The sequence below is a fragment of the Polistes fuscatus genome, unplaced genomic scaffold (assembly GCF_010416935.1).
Source record: "Polistes fuscatus isolate 324 unplaced genomic scaffold, CU_Pfus_HIC Scaffold1, whole genome shotgun sequence".
NCBI classification, from domain to species: Eukaryota; Metazoa; Arthropoda; class Insecta; order Hymenoptera; family Vespidae; genus Polistes; species Polistes fuscatus.
Genome location: NW_025112997.1, coordinates 8,413,280 through 8,431,992, shown reverse-complemented (window position 1 = coordinate 8,431,992; position 18,713 = coordinate 8,413,280). Strand labels below are relative to the sequence as shown.

At 30.7% G+C, this 18,713-nt stretch overlaps 1 protein-coding gene across 11 annotated transcripts in view; it reads left to right on the top strand.

The window, feature by feature from the left end:
* The first annotated feature begins 3,165 nt into the window (after window positions 1-3,165).
* The window catches only part of LOC122520910 (transcription factor 12), a 37,154-nt gene continuing 21,606 nt past the window's right edge, over window positions 3,166-18,713 (top strand). For 6 of the 11 annotated variants that reach the window (XM_043641275.1, XM_043641308.1, XM_043641268.1 and 3 more), the window contains exon 1: window positions 3,166-4,828. In XM_043641275.1, coding sequence (XP_043497210.1) covers window positions 4,256-4,828 — 573 coding nt within the window. In that variant the 5' untranslated portion in view covers window positions 3,166-4,255. The remainder of the gene's footprint in view (window positions 4,829-18,713) is intronic. The other 5 variants (XR_006304624.1, XM_043641260.1, XM_043641301.1 and 2 more) reach the window with 2 other exon arrangements.

The window sequence follows — 18,713 nt, the reverse complement described above, 5'->3', positions numbered from 1 at the left end:
TTTGTAAATTTAACATTATATTAAACCTTACGAGAGATCTCAATACTCAACCGTTTTCAATATGTCGGAGGAAAAATTTTATAAACATTTTTTTATATCTACTTTTTAATTTTAATTTTATTTTTGTATTTCCTTATTTCTTTATTCATATTATTCTTTTCTCTAGAATTTTTTTTTCTTGAATTAAACTGTAAAATATTTTTTTTTCGTTTTTTTTTTTTTTTGAGAAAAGTATTATTTTATGGGATATATAATGAGAAAAAATATTAAAACTATTCATTACGCAAGTATATATACATATATATATTTAAATATAATATGATAAGAAGGGGAATATATTTTCTTTTATCATCCATAACTCCAAATCAAGGGGTACTTATATAGAACATATGTTCATATGACTTTTTAAAAATTTATATTAACGTGTATAGATTTACCTCCTGAAGTGTTGGCATATATTGATGAATTACTATATATATATATAATAAAAGTAGAACAATTCATTCTTTAGGGATTTTTCCTCGTTAATTCTTCTCTCGTATCGAAAACTACGAAAAAAAAAAAGAGAAATGAACCGTGAAGACAATTAAGTCTACTGAGGTATTTGACCTCGGTGTGTGAATAAGGAATAGCAGCCGATTAAAATATCGCAAACGATCCACGATTAATGGTTTTCTCTGTAGGAGAGGGTAGAGATAGTCGTTGTAAACAACGCTTACTGCCCCCTTTGAATCAATATACGTCTTTTCCATTTCGTAAAAAGAACTAGCAAGCTATAACGTTGTTCTTCTAGCACGCGGTATTATTCATTTTCTCTCGTATTGTGGGTCAAAGAATCCGATATCTTTCTCTCTGTCTCTCATTTTTTGTTCTCCTTTTTCCTCTCGCATGGTAACTGGATAAGAACAAGAGAGAAAAAGAGAGGGGGAAGGGAGCAGATATGACAGAGTAAAAAAATCTCAACCGACAGGACTAATATATGGGCACGTCTTTTACGATTTACGCTTTCTCATCCGTGTTTCGAAGGACGAAACGAATGATAGCGCCTTATACCTTCATTATCTTTACCCTTCGATAACATGCGATTCCCCTAGCACGCTTACCAAATATTACATTGGAATAATTTCTGTTATCTCTCTCTCTCTCTCTCTCTCTCTCTCTCTCTCTCTCTCTCTCTTTTTCTATTTCTATCTCAACGACCGCTTGCTTCAGTCCTTGAGGTTTCCCCGATAACGTACAATTTATCGTGCAGTTATTTTATTTTTTATATTTACGTATATATATATATATATTTATTCACACACACACATTTTATATTTATTATTTTTATATTTTTATATCTCTATTTCGTTTTTGTTGTTATTCACCATTTTAATCACGATTCTGTTTCATTTATATAATACTTTTCATAGTATTGATCCTTCATTTGTTTTCTTCTTGAGAAGATATGATATTTTTATTCGTTATTTTGTGCGAAATATGTGATCGAGTTTAAGTACGTTTAAAAAACAATATATTTCGTTTTTCGAATTTTAAAAGAAACTAATAATTCGTATTAACGAATATATTGGAACGAATATATTACGACTATTAATGTTTAATTGAGAATATAAAATACCTCAAGCATCGCACATTTTATGGAATTTTTGTTGCAAATAATTTGTTTTTCTTCCTTTCTTCTTTTTATTTGCTGAAAATAAATCGATTTAAAAGTATTTACCATATTTTTATGATTGTGGTTAAAATAAAATACAGTTAAGCGTAACCCATCGTATAAAATCCAAAATTTTGATATCAAATCGAAATATTACCAGAAAAATTGTCAAAATTCAAATCGAAAATATTTTTTTTTTATTTAATATCATATCTCTCGTAAAAAAAGGAAAAACAAAATAAGATTAATTTAAAACATTACAAATTGTTCGGTAAATCGCGAAAGCTTGATTCTCATATAAATCCTTTAATATTGTACTGGATGCGATAGTACGTTGAGAGTAAGTACAACGATATACATACTTACATTTACAGTATACGTGTATAGGAGGAACGTTCGGAGAAGTGAGAAAAGAAGCACATCCAAATATACATACTAGCAAGTAAAGGACAGAAAGTGTTTTCTATGGCGAGTAAGCAGGTTACATACTCACTCGTATATGCTTGCTCAGCGCTGAGCATGAACCATAAGAAATACAAGTGTTTGGTGTGTGTGAGTGTATGTGTATAACAGAAAGAGAGAGACAGAGAAAGAGAAAGAGAAAGAGGGAGCATTCACCTAGAGTCGCGTATCTGGTGGGGAGTTACGCTGGACCTCAGCCTCTGTTCGTGCGGTGTGTAGTCTATGAGTCAAGTTAACAAAACCAGTCGTCTCTCTACTGGCTGCCTGAACTGGTTGCTCGCCAGTTGCCTTCTAATCCCCCTACCGATTGTTTCGTGGTTTTCTATGTAAATGTGCCTATTCTTTTCTATTAAATGTATACGTGCATACGGAATCGTGCCAACGTGCATACGTGCGTGCATATGTCGTGTATGTTACTAGTGTATGTGTGTGTATGCTTGTGCGTATGTAATGTGCATATATGTGCACGAGCAAAATTTCGATCGTAAATACGTGCTTCGTTCTTCGCCATTGGAGATTCTTTCGTTAAAGTTCTTCCGGGTTCGATCTTCGTGCGAATCGAAGCGTTTCTAAAAGTGTCCTTACCGATGAGTACGATCGAACTACGATATAATACGAACGTTGGCTGAACTGTAGGCGTCACAATAGAAACTTTTTGACTTGTCTCTTGGGTAGGCCTATTATTGGCATGAGTCTTCTCCTCTATTCTTGAGGTAGGCGAGATTTCCAGCCGTGAAAGTTTCTCGATCGAACGATCAACGTTTAGGTATCCCACTGACGAATAGGCGACAATTTAAAGATGCATCTTTTCTTTTTTCTATTTTTAGTTATTAGAAAACTTGTTATTCGAGCATAGCGCAATATTTGTTTTTTTACTGAAATCGATAATTAGTAGATCATAAATTCTCATTTTTCATTAATTCTTATATTGACAACGAAATTGAAGTTACATTTATACTCAAATTGTTCATTTTAAAAAAGTGTTAACAACGAAATAATTTTTCATGTATTCTGAGAAGTGTCACCTTCAAAATAAGTATAAACATTCTCCGTCTATTTGGCTCGCGAATTTTTGGAAAGATCTCAAATCGATTGGTCACGCGTATATACGATAAACATCGACGCAACGATAAATTCATGATGAGCGGATGCTTTTAAAAAGGGCCAAGCAACAATACTAGATTCGATCCGTGTCAAGGTAAGGAGCTCGGCAAAGCAAATGTGATTGGTCAATTGTTCAAAAGTCCACGATTATTTTTGACTATTATTATAGAAATAAAATGTTGTTTGTAATTTCATCGTATCGAAATAACACCGTAATGGCCGCATAACGTTATCCTTGTGTTTTCGCAAAAATCTATAAACGTTTTCTCTCATATATTTTACTTGTTTATTTTATTAATTATCATAACATTAACACTATTGCCTAATCGTTTAATAGCGTACAGTGACCATATAATGGAATTACAAAAATCGAAATATTATTTTCTTATTCGATTCTTATTTTCTTATGAATCTCATTGAAACATAGGTCATTACGTAATTATTACTATAACGTTTTACATATGTTCATAAATATGATATAGGCATGTATATATACATTTATGTCACTTTCTTAAAGTATAAATGTGGCAGAGATTAGGTGCTACTAGAAATCCCAACTAGACTGTGCTCTATGTGTTATTCGATCGATATATTTATTTCGTATCTCACTCGATCTCTGTAGGATCGAGTTTCTTGAATGTAAAAAAAAGGGGAAAAAAACAAGGAAACAAAAATTGTCAAGGAATAATGACCCGCTCGAACGAGATACTCGATAGATCGTTGAATTCGCATAAATCAGAAAGGAGGTATCTGTTCGACGTTATCGGAATCCAATACGAAAGATCAAGGGATCGTTTTAAAGAACACTGGTGAATCCGATTCTCCTCCAGCAACATAAGTGTTTAGACAGTGTGTCGAGGAAAACCGGTTAGGGAAATATGTATATGCCAACAGATTTCGCGTTTGACTTCGAACGTATGGATAAAATAGTTCACGGGAAAAAGTGATACGACAGAGAAGAGAAGAGAAGAAAAGGAAAGAAAAAGAAAGAAAAAGAAAAAGAAAAAAAAAAGAAAAAAAGATCGACGAACGAATATGGATCGAAGTTTCAAGAACAACATGGACTTCAAGATGAATCAGCAAAACTTTAAATTAAGTGATTTTGGCCTCGACGGTAAATTATCATCCAGCGTACATTCGAAAGTGATTCGGAGTTCGGTAAGGACCGGTTGTTCGTGTTACTCTCAAATCGAATCCGTTCAAATCCGAGGGACATTTTCGAATAACGGTGATAGTGATAGTAATAGTCTTGCACAAAGTGGGACCAACGAACTAAACCTCTCTAGACTACCTCCAAATGTAGGAAGAGGAGGTATCGATATTTCGATCGTTTGCAACGATCATTTTCGAACTTCTTCGTCGTCTTCTTCTTCTTCTTCTCCTTCTTCCGCTTCCTCCACTTCTACCTCTTCTTCTTCATCTTCGAATCAAGCTCGAAAGATTGGCCAATCAGCGAGTAACCTATTCGTCGATAGCTTTCAAACTTCCAATCCAAGCAACAACAATGCTATTCCTTTATCAGGAACGACTAGTTCGATACTACAAGGAAACGTTTCTTCGATCCCGTCGCCGAATTATTGGAAGCAATATGGCGGCCAGGAGAGCGGGGTAAATATACGTTTAACATGATTTATTCAGATCCAATATATAATTATACTATATACCGGAAATGTGCATGTGTATATAAATTACGAGTTGGAAGTAATTTACTCGATCGATCATAATACGGTAGTATAGTTAGCGTTATAGGGCCAAGGACCAAGGACCTAACTCGAGTTGACGTTCTCCAGAAGTAGAAGGACCGACCATCCTTTGTACCTAACGTTCTCTCTCGCATATCTACTATGTATTCGAGATGCGTTTCCCTTCCTAGGCTAATTAGTATGTTCCATGGCATCGGATATTAGGTGGTGTTCACAGTTGCATACGAAAGGAGAGAACAGCCAGTGATATGGTGAGAGGACTGAAAAGGGCTGGAAGGTCGTCTACATCCTCTTAAAGAATATTTTTATGTAATCCCAAAAATTTCCACCATCTTGTATATTTATCTTTCGACGTTTATCTCACTTGTTTTCCTTTTTCTTGTTTTGAACAATTTTTCGTTTAACAATAAAGTGTATTTATTGATTATTCAATAATATTCTTTTCTTTTCTTTATTTGTTATAATATAAAATATGATTTTATGAAAATGTTTGCACGAAAAAATGTCGAGATTATAATTCAAACCTTCCGAAATAATTCGAAAAGAACACGTGTGCCATTCGATATGTTATAATAATTTGTTCTCTTTTTTATCTACCACCGCTCTTTACCTTTTTCTACTTCTTAATTAAAGGAAATTAATTGATCATCGAAGTCGTTAATACGCGCAGGTGTATTTCTTGGAGGAAAGAAATAAATAGGGAGTAAACTCGAGAGGAATGGCAATTTAGCGTGTGCCGCTCGAGGACAATTATATTAATTACCTCGCGGTATCGTTAAAGCGTCTTTAATTCTCTCGCACGCACTGGTACTTCTTCCTTGGTAGTCGCTTTTATATCCTATTAATAAAATTCGTATCTTACCGGAACACAATTTTTGTTTTCCTTCTCTTTCATTTCACGGTAACGTAGTTCTTCTAAATTTTTCTAATGGTGCGTTTAAAATTCTTCGATGTTATCTGTCAAAGAAATGATCAATAAATATTTAGTGAAGGGAAAAAAAACCAGAAAAATATATTACAGAAATAATCGATGGGATGCGGGTAACGTTATTGGCCATACGTGGGCACATGCTTTGAAAATAGATAATAAATGGGAAATTAGAATGCAACGTGTAGAACTTATGATTATGGTAATGTTCTTCTTGATTATCGTCAGAAATTTAAATGTATCTAAGTTGTTTGTTTAACTAGAAATATTTTCATTTATTCTAACACCATTCGATGTGAACGAAATTTAACAGTGATCTACATAAATCGGTCGTATCGAAAAACGGGTCGTTAGAACTACGAAACTCGACTCTTTCTTTGTCTTGCTATGAAACTATTAATCAAATGGAAACTTCGATCTGTTGAATTATTTGCTCTTGGAAAGGATGAAACAGGTTAATCGTTTAATCATTGCTTCGAAAAAGCGTACTACGCGCGTGAGATCGTCGGAGAATGACCTTGAACGAAAGATGGGCCGTTAGGCGCAACAACGTTATTACAAAAACGACGAGGTCACGTCAAACAGATGTGACCTCCTTCTAGCAAATCTTTCGTTACTTTCGAGTCTTCTTCGCGTACGTTTTAATTAACCTATCTTCTAGCAATAAAGTTTGATATCTACATTTTGTTCAATTCAATAGAATTAACAGAATGATCAGAACAAAAAATTATTAGTTTTATTTTGGATACGTGCTGGATACTTCTTTTATTATAATCTATCTAATATTTTTAAGATGGAAAAAGAAAAAAATTAAGACAATTTCAAATTAAATTCATTATTAATAAAATGAATAAGCCTTTAAAAATTACAATAAAAAATGTGAAAAAATATTTCTAAAAGATTTCTTTTTATTGTTCATTAACTAATTGGTAATTAACATTACCAAACCAATGTTTTTTCAATGTTTTCGTTCTCGACGTAAAACTTCATTTATGTTCGAGTTAGTTTATCTGCTACACACAAAGATATACATACCTACCTATTTAATTGTAACGTGCTGGGGCAATTATAATTACAAAACGTTTTCTAAGAAACGACTTTTATAGAAAAGCAAGTACTTGGTTACTGAGTGAAAATGTAGTCTTCCTGAAAATGACAGAAAATGATCTTTTTGCTCCTGATCATAGTACTAACCGACCGAGATACTTGCATTCTTCGCGTTTTACCTGAGGATATCATGACTGAGGTAGACTCTGAAGAAAAAAACAAATAATCGTTTGTGAGAGTAATTCGAGCAAACTTCAAAACCGTCAGATGATTAGTCGTATTATTTTTGAACTCAGAATTCTTTTACTTATTAACTTTCACGATATACCAACGAATAATTTTAAAAGTTTTACTTAATTTTCGTTTTAACGAATAACGATTACATTTTTTTATTTTTACTATTTTTTAGTTTTTTGCTTATATATCTTTATCTTCTTTACTGATTTATGAAAACTTGTAATGTTGCTTTTACGTATGTTGTATCTATCGAAATAATTCTTATATTAGAGATTTGTGTCGGCAATAACGAAAGAACCCTGTTTTTCTATATCTCTCTCTCTCTCGCTTATGCTATTTTTTGAAAACTCAAAAAGAAAAATGAAGAGAATACCTGAGAAATAGTAACTTTCTTTTTTATTAGGTGTATTTAAGGGTTCAGATTTTTCCTATTTTTAGAATACATCTGGAAAACATAAAATCCTTCTTCGTGTTTATCTTAAGTATAGCTTGCCCTACGTTGTACTTGGTTGTACTTGCGTATATAAAAAATGCCCTGGCAAAGGAATTAGTAAATTTTTATGGAATAACTAAAAAGTAAGGAATTAAAATTAAGAAAATTCCTTGCCGGAATGTAGTGAAGAAAGAATGGTTATGAAATAAATTGGAGAACATTAGTTAGTTTGTGAGTTATGTTATATTGTCTTATTTTTTTAGAAACTCCTTTACAAAAATTATAATAATTAGTTAGGTTAATTGACTCACAAATATTAGAAGTGGGAAATTATTAATCAGTTTTGAGATAAATCATTTTTCAATAATGTGTAGAAAAATTGAATTGAACACTTATTATGTGTTATATTAGTATTCATTATGATGATCATGATCACAAATATATGATTTAAATAAGACACTTTCATAATCAACGATTCATTTCTTTTAGATATACGATTTATGTATTTATCTATATATATATATAAATATTTATCGAATAGATTTATGTACAATGCTTTCATTTTTTAACTTACCACCCTTTAACATAATTATTGATTTTAAGTAATTTCAATTTGTCAAATAAATACGTCAATTTAGACATCGAGAGGGAGAAAGTTTAAGACCAACGTGATACAATTTTAAATTCCATTCCTTTCGCTCCATCTACCCCTACTTTGAAATCTTAAGTAGCATCCCATAATTTGTGATATATCATTTGAACGGCAATAAAAATCTATGTTTAATCAAGTTTAAAAATTGAATTTTTAGATAGCTAAAAATTATTAGCCAATTATACATTTATTTTCAGTACTATTAAATGTTAAGAAGATCCATTTTTTAGTAGTATTTATTAATGTCATTTTCAAATTTGTCAACGCAAAATAATCGAAAAAGAAAACAAGGACATAAGTCAATCTTGGTATTAATTTTTAAAGTGATAAAAAAAATTTGGATTATTTATTCATACATTTAATATAAGTTGTAAAAAATTGTATTATTGTTAAATCAATAATAGAACATAATATAAATATTTAAAAAAGTGAATTTTCTTCAAATGTAGTAGTACTGAAAATAAATCATTTGTAACTTTATCTCATAATTCTATATCTTGTAAACGAATCAATCGAGTTCAATTTTTTAAACGTGGTCAGATTCGAATTTCTATTATCTTTAAAATAATATGTCATGAAGTAGGAGATGCCATTTACAATTTCAAAGTAGGAGTATCTGGAGTAGATAGGATAGAACTTCAAATTATTATAATATTGATTTTAAGCATCCCTCTTGATATCTAAATTGTCTTATTTATTCTAAAAATCGATATTACTTAAAATCAAGAAAAAGAAGAAAAAAGAATATAAAAAAATTGATTTAATCTTCTAGTTTATACGACATTTAATTATATAATAGAATATATAATAACAAAATAAATTAGTTCAATTTTTTAACGTAGTTCGATGTCATAATTATCGGTACATATGTTTATAAATCCTTATTAAATGTAAGAATAATAATACTTACATCGCATTTCTTTTTTTGTTGTTTAACATTTGAATTCAACATTTAACGTAATTCGACGAGCATGAGTTCTCACGTTTCAAGGTACAACGGCATTATTCGTAAACTTATACAAAGACAATGACTAAACTTTGTCGCGTATAGTATCGCGTTCGCTGAATCATCGGATTGGATATTCTCCTCGGTGGATTAAGATGGAATAAGAAAATCATCGTGTCGTGGGCCAAACAATGGTGGATACGTGATACGTAGAAGCGAAACGAACGGAAAGAATTCGCGATTGGAAAGAAATAGAGCTGGTGATACGCTAAACGCATTGAGTTTTCCAAAGGAAAATAGTTCTGCAACGAGATTCAAGAAAACGAAACTACGTGGCTCTTTCTTTCTCTTTCTCTTTCTCTTGTGAATGAAGTCAATAAGTGATCGTTCGGTATTCTATGCACGCAGTCGAACGAAAGTTCTTCGGTAGCGAAGAGAATAATCGACGACGAGGACAGAACAGAACGGAACTCTGTGGGCCCTTGTAATTCCGCGCGAATGTCGTCTTTTATGCAGACTTAAATCACATTCTCTGAGCATGAGTCGTAGCCTCTCCACTAGAAAGAAACTCACGTTCGAATAAGAGAGATTCTAGCTGGTGATCGTGAACGAAAAGAATTCTCTCTCTCTCTCTCTTTCTCTCTCTTTCTCTTTCTTTCTTTCTTTCTCTCTTTCTCTTCGATCAACTACAGAGGAATCATAGATTTGATCCTTTTGCGGGAGGCTGACTTAACACAGTCTTGAATCGCATTCTCTTCGAATGATTCGGTAGAGCTGAGAAAAGATACTCTCGACAGTACTCGAGTAATTATCTTTTGTTATTAACGGACATTGTTACTTGATCCCGAACATTAACCGAGAGATAAAGAGATGAAACAAAGGAGACGAGAATTTTGCTAAATCTCATAATAAGATATTATAGAAGATAGTTCGATATATAAGCTGTTGATAAGCAAAATTTATTATTTAATTAAATATATTATTTCACTTTTATAATTTTAAAAATTACATTTGTCAAAGTACTTGATCTTCGCTTAATTTTTTATATTTTTAATAATTTTTATTTAATAATAACATTTAAACATCACTAAATAACAACTGTTTTTACTGGCGTTGAATAATAAATGATAGAATAATGTATATTACTTTATTAATTTTCTCTATTTTTTGTTTTGTGGAGTTAATCGATTTCGCAAATGAGTAGCTCATATGTATGTGCGTTATTATCGTATTTAATTAATGTTATTGAACTAATGATAATTAATGTATATTTAACTCTACCAATTCAGTTTAAATGACTGGTTATTCATAAAATAACTTAAATAATGAGAATAAAATTTTATAATATATTTTTGTAGTTTCTTTTTTATCAATTTAAAATCAACAAAAATTATTAAACATATATTTTAATAATATTATATATATATTTATACTATAAAAAATAAAATTATAAAGATTCGATTTATATATATTTGACCCAGTCATTCCGACAAGTTTTGGAAGTTCTAATGTTAATAATATTCGACAACCAAAATTTAGACAGCTAAATGCTGATAATAATGTAACGATTTAATACTAGTTTAAATGATTAAAAAAAAAAATTTTTTTAAATTATAATAAAACAATATTTATATTAAAAATTGTCATAAAATTAAATCAAGAAAAGCGATAGCAGTAAATGCAAGATTTTAATTGAAAATTATAAACTGATTAATGATACGCTTGACGTTTAATCGTTTTTTGAACCGATTAGAGAAATCATTTTGGAATATGTTCTGGATAAGTTAATAAAAATTATGAAGGATTAATAAATGTATAAGTAAAAGTGGAAAGAAACGTAGTTTTCTACGTGTGAACATCTAAAACTATCTCTATGAATGTAATGGTAACTCGTTAAAAACGTTCACGTAGCTCCTATCAGCTCGCTAATTGTTGATTATGCAGCCGTTTGTCTTGACTCTCGCTATATACGCGTTGCCGTACGCCTAATAAATAATGTAGATGTCGTGGATCTGGTCTTTTCACGTGTCGTGACCGAGGTACCCATTCGGAATTACATATGCACACCTGCGCCGTAGGTTATAACGTTGTAACCAACGACGACAACGACGACGACGACGATGACTACCTACCACTACGTTTCATCGACGTTGAGGAGGAGGAAAAGGAGGAAGAGAAGAAAAAGAAAAAGATAGAAGATATCGAGAGCTTCGTATCGTATCATCGAGAACGTACGATCGATGATCTATGTAAATGGCCTTAAGCTCCTTACTTTTGGGTTTCCGCAACTGAGTTAGGCTGATAATTAATAATTAGTGGATATGTTGATAAATCTTCTGGACTATTATTTCTCTTGTATTCTTTTCGATTATCGATGTCCTCTTTTAAAAATCCTATTTCGATACCTTGTTAACATTTGATTTATGGGACATGCCAATATGACGGGTTCAAGTTTTATGTGCAAAACGACAAAAATTATTACTATTATTTTCTAGCAATTTTTACTTCCTTTTATTTATTGAATTATACGAATTTCTACCCAAAATAATTTCTCTAATTTTGTATTATGTATATACCATAAAATATTATTTATTATATTCTTAAATGTCCGTAATATTATTATAGACAAAGAAATAAAGTAGAATTCCATTTGAGTGGAAGTTCATATGTTACGTGTTATATGAATTCGCATTATAAAAAATCGTTTTGTATGAACACTTTCCTCATATGACACGATTTTATTTGATTTTTTTCGGAACAATTTACAATGAATCCATGAGAAAATATTTATTATATATAGGTATTTAGGAAAATTCTTCTCCGTAAATTATTCTTGGAAACATAGGCAGAAAATTAAATAAAAAAAGAAACAATTACGAAATATTAGAAATCAATAGCGGTAAAAACAACAATATAATTAAATTTCATTTTTATATACGGTATAGATTCCCGTATTTTATATTATATATATTATATATTGTGGTATATGGAAACAGTCTCAATATTTTTGGCGCGTTATACGGGAGTCTCAATTATTTAATCTCTTACGCTGAAAAATAATTTAAATGAGAAGCGAAATGTTATTTTTTTATATAAATAAATTTGATATATATTCGATTTAAAAAGTACATATAGAGTCAAACATTTAGATAAATATTGCTAATAAATATTGAATTTATTAGTAATTTTGAATGGTAGGATAAATATTTCTAGTACATCCGATTTTTCCAATAGTATTTAGTTATTTTGGAATGTTATTTTAGATACAGTTTGAGTGACAAATATCAGTTATGTAAAAATAGAGTATGTTCATATCCAACCATTAGTACGCATAGATTTATTACATTTTTTAATGCAATACTATCCAAATCTTCTATTACATTCTATCTCGTATATATCTGAAATTTTATGTAATATCTAATTCACATAACTTATATTTCATTCCAAGAATTAAAAAAAATTAGAGAAAAGTAGAGATCAGCTTTTTTTTTGTCAATCATTGAAGATTAACAAGGAATGCGCCGCCACGTCGAAATAATTTAGCTCTAATCTATTATTATTAAATCACAGGCTTGTGTGTGTTATTTGCTACCGCGTTGCACCTCCTCGTTTGAATAAACGGACTTCATTTTTAAACTTGTCACTAAATCAGCATAACATCCGATCGAATGTCGGATGAAATATCGTCTGTCGTCGAAAAGTTAAATATTAGTATGACCCTTACTTCTCTTGTTTTTCAAACTACTCCTTAGACTCTTCGTAATGTGATAATGATGAGCTAGCGAAATTGTATCGTGATCATTATTTCAAACTTTTATATGAGAACGATTCGTTTATCGAGCTGAACAAAATCGAGATTAAACGAAGGAAAACCAAAGTTATAGAGTAAAAAAAAAAGGACGAAAAAAGATTTACGTCCAATCACGAATTTTATATCATTAGTCGTAAAACATGTGTTCCAGGCAATGGACAAAATTAAAAATCTGACAAAAATTAATTTTATAAATTATTTTATCATAAAAATAATTGTTATATAAAATATATTATGTCTATTTTTAACTTAGTTCATTGTTATAATCATCAGTATATACAATATATACGATATATACGATATAGATTTATAGAAATTATGAATAAATGAAATGTAATTTATAAATTTCTTAGAAGAATTAGCTTAACGAGACGAGGAATTCTCGACAACGATCTTGATCACGAGTTTCGATTGCATATTATGTAAATATAACGTTCGATCGGTTGTATTTGATATACGCAATATGCTTAACTTGTTACATTATTTTCCGATAATGATACACTGAAATGTATGTAATTATCTATAGTTAGGTTTAAATAGAATACGATACGATATGATAGGATACCGATCGGAAAGTACATTACTTACAACAACGTTTGGTTATTTTGAATTTATATACATAGTGTCGTTAAGACGGTTAGCGTAAAGTTCTTCTAACCTTCACGATCATTTAAAGAAAAGGAAAAGGAGAGCTCGATATGTCTCTTGCGATCGTTGAAAATCGCACAACCGGAAGTCATCCTACTCGGAACATGCCTATTCCATCTACGGGCGTTTCCTTTATAGTCGGTCGCCCTTCTACCATGGGAACACGTCAAGCCCCCATACTACACCCGAGAAAAAGAAGAAACATAAATTTCCAAAAAGAAAAGAACAGGAGAGAGAAATTACCATACCGCAAGAAACATTTTATCGTTCGAACGACTCTCGAAAAAGAAAGAAAAGAGAGAGAGAGAGAGAGAAAACTGACGTTCCCACGTCTTCTCGTAACTTCGTCCTCTTCGAAAACTTGCCACTGACGCCCTTCTTTTTCTTCCAGCTATTTTTCTTATCGGTCGACACAATTAATTGCTTTTCGTTTTTTTTTTCTCGTGTTAAAAAAGTCGATCGCCCTTTCTAATAATTTATCTGATTAACGGACGATTATTACTAATTTGAGAAGACTAAAAAAGATGTTCGTAAAGAAAATTAAAAGATAAATAAGTATTCTTTTAATGCTATTTTAATGCTATCAGCGATCTATCCAAAATAACAAGATGGCTGTCGTATTGGAGATATAACATTTGTTCATTCGTTTGTTCGCTCGTTACTAATCGACCAATCCTGTTGTAATCCTCTTATCCCCTCAGACACTATACGGAACTTTGTTTTCATATCTATCAACTCGAGTATCGAATTATTCTTCATTGTGAAGTTTTCGTCAATGTTTTCTACACGATGAACGGTCATTTGCTAAAATCAAATTGAGCTTCGTGCTGCTTACGAACGAAGTACTGCATATAAGTATGTCGAAGTGGAATTCGCCGTTAACGAAAAGACTATTCAAAAATTATTGGCCCGTCATCCACGACACGATGACTATTAAACTTAAAAACCGTTACATTTCCTCTTTTCGTAAATAACCCTACATTAACCTGTTATTTTAAAGATGACGAAAAAAAGAGGCAGATAAGAGAATAAAAAGCGTATACACGCAAATGAAAAAATGTAAAGATGCGTTTCAACAGGAAATAAAATTTTCGTCGTGATAAGTTTAACCGAAGAGCGATAAAATCTGTTGTATGCAAGAGTAATTTACAATATTTTACGGAGGGACGATCTTCCGAGCATCGATCTTGTCTTGGTAAGATCAATTAGAGATAAACGATGATTCGATGAAATATAGAAAGCAATTTCCATGTTTTCTTTACGAGACAAAAAAACATTTCAAATAAAGAAAGAACATATTTTTAAAAACAGTAGATACATAAATAAATAAAATTTTTTTTATAAATAGTAAACAATAAATTATAATTATTCTGTTAATAAAAAATAAGTAATGAAATAGTATATTATATATCATTTATATATATATATATATATATATATATATATATATATATATATATATATATATTTTTTATTTATAATATTTATTCTTTTATTATATAATATAATTTTATTATGTATGTATGTATAATGAATATAATATAATCTTTTTTTTATATTATACATTATATTATATTATATTATATTCCCTATAAATTACCACATAAAACAATAAATACTATAAATAAGAAACAATATACTATTAAATAGGAAAAGAGGAAATTGAAAGAGGAAACACCTGGCTTACCGAGCGGTATCGTCGCGTCAGGTAAAAGTTTTGATATAGTAATTAATAGAGGGATAATCGTCTATCTATTATCCCTCCGATAGTGACCCCTCGTTTCTGTGTGTTTCCTCTTCCTATACTTCTCTTTCTGCGATCTCTCCTCGTCGACCCCTTAAACTTATTTCCGCCCACGTGTAATATCAATAACGGCTCGGTTCGGTAGAAGAAGAGATGACGGAGAGAGAAGAGAAAAGAGAAGAAAAGAAGGAGAAGGAGAAGCAGGAGAAGGAAAAAGAAAGAACGCTGTATAAAAGACATTAATCGATTATTATGTACCTGAAATTTAATTTCTTTTTTCTTTTTACGGTTATTACCTCTTTATCCGCGTTACATTAAGAATTTTTGTATTATCTTTTTATATCGTTCATTTTTTATCTCTGAACTACTCACAGCAAGAGTATGCGCTACTTTAATCATCCTTATATACATATATATATTTTATTATTATTGTATTTTCGACTTCTTCCGTTATACTTTTAATCTTGCACCTTTACGAACGTCATCTTGCAGAGAATTTTAACGTCCGAGAGAGAGAGAGAGAGAGAGAGAGAGAGAGAGAAAAGGAAGGCAATTTACCTCGATAATTTTTAATGTACTACTCATCTTTCTAATATAACTTGATTGAAACATATAATACTTTGATATCTGATAGTATTCGATTTAGGTATTCGTTGTTTACCTAAACGAGGATAGAAGAGATCATTGACCGTGTCGTGTACAGAACACTAATTTAGGATGTCCGAGCTCGATTTTGTTTTACTGTCGTCTCTATTAAATTTACCGTGTCTCAAATAGACACGTTTACGACTTGAATGAAGAAAGAAGGAAAGAGAGAGAGAGAGAGAGAGAGAGAACTGTGATAGAACGAAAACATCCTATGGCCTATATGAACGCCGAATAGTTTTTCAGAGAAAATTCAACATTTAACTGACATCTGTTAGTTCCTAAAATATTTATAGAAAGTACTAAATTAAATACATAGTTGTGATAGAAAATACGAACTTAACGTTGCCGATTATTTTACTTTGGAAAATAAGATGAAAAAAAAAATATATCGGGTGACTAACCCCTTATGTTCCATTTCGAATCTTCGAAAGCTAATTTCCCTGACGGAGACGTTTCCGTTCGGCGACCCTTCCCATTGTTGGAATCGCGTAAGGCAAGGGAAAAGGAGAACTAAATCAATGTAAGACATTTATATTGGCTGGAAATCGCTGACTCTTATCGTGGCGGACCGTGGACACCACAGGGACATATTAAGATTTCTGATCCGTCCTGTCGGTCGACAGACATTTTTATTATTACGCCTACCCTCCACTTCGTTCTTCATTCTTCCTTTTCTTCTTTTACTCAGATACCGTCCCATAGACCATTCCGACCGTACAAGGATATAAAAGTTGAATTATTGTCTATGCGGAATGTCGTTCTTCTAAACGTGAAGCCGTTATGTGGTTTTTTGTGAATAATTTACTGATCATTTCATGAGAATAAACTTCTATCTTGTACTTGATTTTTTCCTGATAAACAATGATTGGTTTCCTTTTATAATTTTTTCTTTTTAAATCGTAACAAAAAAAGATCGATACAAGCTAAATAGTGAATTTTCTTGACTAATCTAGAAACGGACAAAATTAATTTTATGATTTATTTTATATTACAATTATTTATATTATATAATAAATAATAAAATAAATTTGTGTTGATTTAGTCCGCTGTCATAATTACCAGCACATATATATGTTTGTAGGAAATATATAGAAATTATAATAATTTTATATTATATTTATATAAGAAATATATATAAATTATAAAAATAATAAAAAATTATAAAAAAAAAAAGTTTAAAGTTAACTTTTTATTCCTCGAAATAACATATTAATATCGATTATCTATCACATACGATCTTTTCTTTCTGTCTCTTTCTAACTCTATTCGTCTTTCTCAGTCAAGGTTTCCCTCGCATTTTCAAACGAAGATCCCTATGTATTCGTTCATGCGTTACTTTCGGAATATTGCAACGTAATTGGTCAATGCTCGCACCCCACTTCGATCGTGACCAATCGGTGAATACCAAAGCATACTACACGTACTCGGACGCCAGTTGTTTTCCGTCTCTCGATCTTGTAGGTATACAGTTTTTGTGTTTTCTATGTTTGAAATTTTCCTCTTATTTACGCGCCTTTTCCTACAATACAAAATGTTCAATCCTTCATTGGATAAATCGATCAATACATACATATGTATATACACGTGAACAGGAAGAATGTATTCTGAGAAGTTCGTAGAAAAGTTTGAAATTTCTAAAGTTTTCACTTACACGTAGTTCTTTACGAAGAACTTTACTACGCGATTCTTTTCTCGTATCCATTACGGAAAGCCGTTAAATCTCATTTCGATGACTGTAGGAAGTTACGAAGATGAGTCGTTAGAAAACTTCAATCCTTTTCTCTTTTCTTTTATTGGTTACTTGATATCACTATGAACAACTTTAATATTTTTCGAAGTGAGTTTAAATGAAGTATTAAGTGTCGAACAAATAGATCCGAAGATATAAAATAAGATCTCATTGCTTGTAAAACGTTTATTCTGTGATTATTATACTTTTCGTCAAAATTTAAAGTTTTCAATGTTAGTAAAGAAAAAATGATGTAGAAGTAATTCTTTTTTTATCGATATTAAAATTTTGTTTAAAGTGCATATTAGAAGAAAGACAAATTGGTAGTCAATTTTCCTTACAATATCTGAGTAGTATAATGGTAAAGAAAAACAGCGTGATACTTTTTAAGGTTATGTTTATAAGGTTCGCGCTAATCGAGCGTGCATCATGTGCTTATATGTTTCTTTTCATATACTTTTTAAAGATTATAGTTCCCGTTATTACTTGTCGAATGTATTTCATTCATTTTCAAGAGACTTTTAAAACTTTTTATTTTTCTCTTAACCTTGTTTTTACATTAATACTGTTATTAATACTAAACTAAACTTTGATTTAATATACAATAATATATATTGCTAATAATAATAAATAATATACAATAACTTTTTAATTAGTTTACGTAATAAATTATTTTCTTCTTTTCATTGTTAATACTTTTTTTTATTGGCTTTTTATTCCAAAGCTGTATCATTGAGTAACTGTTTATATTTAATATTCACAAACTTAAGCTTCAGTATCTTATCTGTTCATTTATTAACTTTGAAGCCAAAGGAATATATAAAGTTTAATAATTTATTTAGATGATAAAATTTAAAAAAAAAAAGATAATCATTATGCTGTTAAATTAATGGATTGAATATTTAAGCTTAAAAAATATTGACAAAAACTGGTAGAAGAGACAGACATTTTATTTGAATCTAAAGAA